Here is a 5,515-nt window from a genome sequence, read left to right as displayed (position 1 = left end):
TCTGGTCACTTTAGTTTAATCACAACTTTTTGTGTTAAAAGAAGTCACGCTCAACGGTAAGTGAAATTACGGGGTTTGACACAATATTCTTTGGCATGCAAAAAGTTTTGACAAGAAATACAATGGGTATTGAAACATACCACTGACAATATAAAAGCAAATTCTGACTATGCCATAATTTTAGCAATGACAAGCTTTTATATATTTCGATCATTCACGTCTCTTAGGTGCAACAATCACAGATAAGGTCTATGCACGAACATATTAGATTAAACTAATCTTCACCATTCATACTCATTAGTTACAGTAGAACTCATTTATTACCAGTAATATCCGAATGAAACAATCTGCTCCTCACTGTATTGTAATCTATTATTTTATCGTACTGTGTAGCACTCCAATTTACCAAAGCCTTACAGTTTCTTCACTTTCAACCATAGTCCACCTTCCGATGTGAGAATATGACTGCGTGCGGAGATTTTCAACGGGACCGGCGTCTTGCTAGACAAGGTGAAACTAAAATCCTTCAACAAGTACGCCAAACCGACTCGAGCTTGCATCATCCCGAATCGCAAGCCGATGCATATACGTGGACCCTCACCGAACGGCAGGAAAGTGAATGGATTTCGTTTGGCCACCTGATCCGGCGTGAAACGATCCGGATCGTACCGTTCCGGATCGGGGTAGTACTCGGGATCGTGCTGGATGCCGTATACCGGAACGATTAATGTGGAACCTCGCTCAAGGACAACGTTGCTGTTAGGGAGTTTATAATCCTTGGTTACGGTTCGCGTGAGGTTGGAAGCAGGAGGATATTTACGAAGGGACTCTGTGGGGGAGAAGAAACAAGAGAGGTTTTGGAGATTTTAATTCTGCATTACACTTCAAATTATCTTACCATTAATACACTGATCGATATATTGCATATCTTGCATCGCCTCATATGTCATTGAACCGTGCTTTTTGATAGCATCCGAGACGCATTTTCGCGCCTTGTTTTGAAGGTCGGTGTTTTGAGCCAATTCGTACAAGCAGTACGACATTGCTGTCGATGAAGTTTCGAAGCCAGCCAAGAAGAACACAAAAGCTTGGGCGGCGACTTCCTCAAGAGTCAGAGGGTCCATGCTGTGGGTATTGGTATCTTCTAATGGTTCTGCATTTTTAAGTTTCATCAGTAGACTCATAAAATCACTTCTTTCAATTTTGTTCTCTTCTCGATACTTGACTGTATTTTTGACAGCACCAATGAAAAAGTCAGATACTTCTTTATCAGTTAAAGTTAGGTGAAGTGATCGAGCTAGTGAACGAAACTGTTGTGCGAAAACAATTTTAAGCATTCGGCCATTGGCAAACGAAAATATTTGTCTTCCCATGCGCCTGAACTCAGCTTCCGGATCATGCAGACTGTTGCATTCCAGTCCAAATGCACAAGTACCGATCACATCAGTCGTAAACCGTGCAAGAATCTCCTTCATCTCGATTTCGTTATTAGTGGACACTTCAGTTTTCATTAATTTCAAAAATGTATCGGCAACTTCAATGATAGTTGGGAACATCATCTTCATTTTTCCTGAGGTAAACGTAGGCGTCAGCTTGGCCCTCAGATTTCTCCACTTAGTACCCTCCATAGCGACTAGATGACCCGACAAAGGATCGTCTTTCTCATTATGATATATCGATCGATCATGGAAGTATTGGAAATCTTTCACTAACACATTTTTGATTAAATCCAGGTCAGTTGCCAATGCAACGGGGTTTATGAAGAAGAAAACTCCTCCGACCGGTCCTTTTCCTTTCAGTTCATTGTAGCAGCGCTGCATCTGTGTCGAAAGATGTTGCGTCCGTCCCACGCCGCGAATGTTGCCGGCTGGGAAACTTGGTTCCGAATACGGGATGCCACGCTCCTTCCAATACGAGTAACGCTTGCGCACCCATAGCACTGCCAAAGTCAAGGCCAAAACAGTGAGATAAATCCACATTGTTGAAATAATTGATTCTTCGTTTGCTGCGAATGAATGTACACTGATGGGGTTCAACCAAGCGAACAGCTTTAATATACCGGGCCATACGTACCCGAGCAAGAGAAATTACTCAGTAATATCTTATTCTGCAATTGATACCTTACTCTGTTATGATCTTGCTTTGCATAAGAGGTAAAATACCAAAGGAGTAATACCAAAAAATAATATGCAAAATACAGGCACAACTTTCTCTTTTACGACAATACTAAATGCATAACAAATTATTATTTGCTTTGTATTAAAATACCTTAGCATGTTTTGCCTGAAGTATTTTGCATTTGAATTCTTGGTATTTCACATCTTATGCAAGGCAAGTTCATACCAACTTTTGTTATCGAGGTCGTCACTCCTGCTCGGGTAGTGGCATAACACGCTCAGTTATCTTTACAGCCAATGTTTATCTCGTAAATTTTCGTTATAATAATGACTCGCCAAGTCTTCGCAGTCAATCAATGGTGGAATGATACAAATAAAGCTGCAACATTTTCAGTACAAGTTAAGTGAAATATTTAATTGTTTAAACATCTATTGAAAATGTACATAAATTAAATGATGAATATCTGTTTTGATGTTGGAAATGGTAATAACACGTAGGTCAATAATGACAGAGTCGGCTTTAATGACTATTTGAATGTCTAATTAAAGATTATTTAAGGGTTTATCAAATTAATATTTCAAATGATATTTCCATGATTATTTTTATTTAGCGACTTGTATATGGAATCTAGAGCATGGTAGTGTTGGGCAACTTTGTGAACTCCTGAACTACATCTTTCAATGTTTTTAAAATTCCGTACACTGTTCCTTCAGTGGCGTTAAAAATTAATTTTGGTTTCCATAATGGTGTTATCCATTGATTTCTTATGAGATTCGCCACTATTGGTACAGTTGCACCACTATAGGTGCAAGGGGGTCATTTTTTAAAGGAAAATCATTGTTTTCAATAGTTTTTCAAGCAAAATCTCAGGATAAGCTGCATTTAACAGGATGTTTAAAATATGACGCATCATTTGAAACCATCGTAAAGTGTATATAATTATGATGAATCTTGTTAAAACCCCACTACTTCCACTACTAGTGCTACCTCCACTAAGGATACGGTCACCCTAATGATTGCAAGTACTGTAAAAGGATTTATATTACTTTCTTGAAAGTTTGATTAATGTTTAGCACCAAAGTCAGGGCTGGTCCCGGGCCCCCACAAATCTTATGTATTGAAACCAACCTTCCGGCTAAATTCAGCATTAACCAAAGTGTTCGTTCTGTAGAAAAATGGCTGTTGCGCATAAAAAATCCCGATAGTAGCACGAAAATTGATCAAGAATGATGGCGAGAGCTTGTCCAAAATTGCCAGTATTGGTAATCGGTAGTAGTTGTCGGTAAAGTTTGTTATACAAAACTTTCAAAAAACAAAATTACTTGAAATTGCTCTCAAACTGGTCGTAACCCAAAGTTTACTGATCTCAAGCTCGAGAGTTTTTCCACACATCCAAGAACATTGCAAGCACACTAGCGCCGCCTAATTGTGAAATTGCCAATTATTTTTTCCTTCACAAGACAGTCAGATTCCCACATTTTACAAATTTTAAATTTGTGCTATAGGAATATGTGCAATGTAGGAAATTTCATATATCGGAATAACTTGAGTTAGTCTAAATTAATAATTTCATATATACCACCACCTAGCTGCCAAGTTCTAAACTAATCAATGCATGTCAAAGCACGCGCCTGTCTGCATAATCTTTTTGAAAAGCTGCAGCTCAAAATGGGTAGGATTTTCAGATGAAAGCAAAATAAGCATAAAAAATCACTGGTTGTGTACCCTTTTTCACTTTTTCAAAACCCCTCCCCGCGAGGCGAGTTACCCACCTATGATCAATCTCAAAAATTGGCAAAACAATCAAAAAGTTATATCAATTTCAATTTGGGGTCAATATGACCCCAGAGCACAGATAACGTAAGTTTTTTTGGAGCACAGACAGAAGGAACACTAATCTGCGCTGCGAGGCGGAAAAATCGAAATCCAGTTTGGATTTAAAGTAACAGCATATTCAACTGAATATTACGATTGTTGGCATGCTCCAAATTTATATATGTAATCATATTTTCATGTTTGTAAGCTGTATTTTGGTGCATTCTGTGCCTTATGAGATATAACATGTATATCGCTATAGTTGCAATAGAATCGGGCTTTGGTTACAGCAACTTCGATGGAACTCAATTTAGTCGCCCGCCAAAGTCATATTAACCCATCTATGCTAATGTCTCGGCTCGGGCACTGACCCTAAACAATATACCTACATCATCATTTGATATGCCCACATCTGAAATGGCGAGTTCACTATGATTCACCAACTGTTTACTATCTCACATAAACAAACAAACGCTAATTGGATTACTTCCATGCTCGTGAGAGAATAAAAATATTTACATTTTTCAACCGATGGACACACGAAAGGCGAGGTGTTCCCCCATGAAAGCATTCACTTGCAGGTGGCCAAACCGTCTCGAAACATGCAGTACCACCATTACTTGCAGAAAATTGCAATATCAGTTCCCGCTAAAGCACATGCGGCTTGAATCACCGAAGAGGCACGCCTCCCAGTTGTGTCACTGAATCATCGCATTCCGCATGGTGGTTCGTTTTTCATTATTTTTTAATTTCACGGCGCATGTCAACACTTCACAGGTACATACGCGTATTACGATTTCAACTGGAAGGTCGTCTTGGGGTCTCAGATTTGTCTTGCATTCGACATGAAATACATGCATCTTTAACGGGACGTACTTTGAACCTTTCACCAAATAACATTTTTATTTCACTTTTAGTACTGGGATACACTTTTAGAAATTCTTTGTCACAATCAAGTTTGTTTTGAAAACTTTTGTTCATTGAATATTGTTCAATTATTGTTATTTGGAATCACTGTTTTAAGCTTTTACGATCCTAAACCAGTTTTGCTCTACAATAGTTAAACCAAGTAGCTGATTGATAACACTCTGGGGTGGAGGGCTCAGAATGCACTCTTTAGCAATTATTAGCAATCCATTTCTTCAAGTAGATACAAAATCAACTAAACTTCCTGTCACACGATTCTTGTTACTTTCTAAGGTTCACAACAGCTCGAGGAATGGGACAGAATGATACTCTAGCGTAGGATGCAGTTTTAGAATTTTACACGTTTTTCATGTTTCTCACGCGGAATTTGGAGTTCACACGCTTTTACACAGCTCTTGAGAAAATGTATGGATACTATTTTTGGTTTTATACTTATTTTTGGATCTGACGAGTTTTTCCACGCGGATTTTGTGATTTGCGCGAATCGTATCTCCCGCGTAAAACCGGCTTCAGTGTAAACAGTGAGATTAGATGTTCAGCTTGGCAAATTGAAAATATGTAATTAAAATTTATGTGACAGCGATTAAATACTCATTCGAAAATTGGCTCAAAATGAATTTTAATCGTGTCTACGGGTAGATTTACAAGTTGTACC

The 5,515-nt window shown here is 38.5% G+C and overlaps 1 protein-coding gene across 1 annotated transcript; it reads right to left on the bottom strand.

Moving 5' to 3' along the window:
- Positions 1-257: 257 nt before the first annotated feature.
- LOC134217679 (probable cytochrome P450 6a14) lies at positions 258-2,006 on the bottom strand. The gene is made up of 2 exons (XM_062696489.1): positions 899-2,006; positions 258-829 (listed from the first exon to the last, which is right to left on the bottom strand). The coding sequence occupies exons 1-2, from the start codon at positions 1,977-1,979 to the stop codon at positions 414-416; spliced, it is 1,497 nt and encodes a 498-aa protein (XP_062552473.1). The 5' UTR covers positions 1,980-2,006; the 3' UTR covers positions 258-413.
- Positions 2,007-5,515: the final 3,509 nt, after the last annotated feature.

The sequence above is a fragment of the Armigeres subalbatus genome, chromosome 2, assembly GCF_024139115.2.
Source record: "Armigeres subalbatus isolate Guangzhou_Male chromosome 2, GZ_Asu_2, whole genome shotgun sequence".
NCBI lineage: Eukaryota > Metazoa > Arthropoda > Insecta > Diptera > Culicidae > Armigeres > Armigeres subalbatus.
The sequence above is the reverse complement of the archived record's forward strand: the minus strand, read 5'-3'. Positions and strand labels throughout refer to the sequence as shown.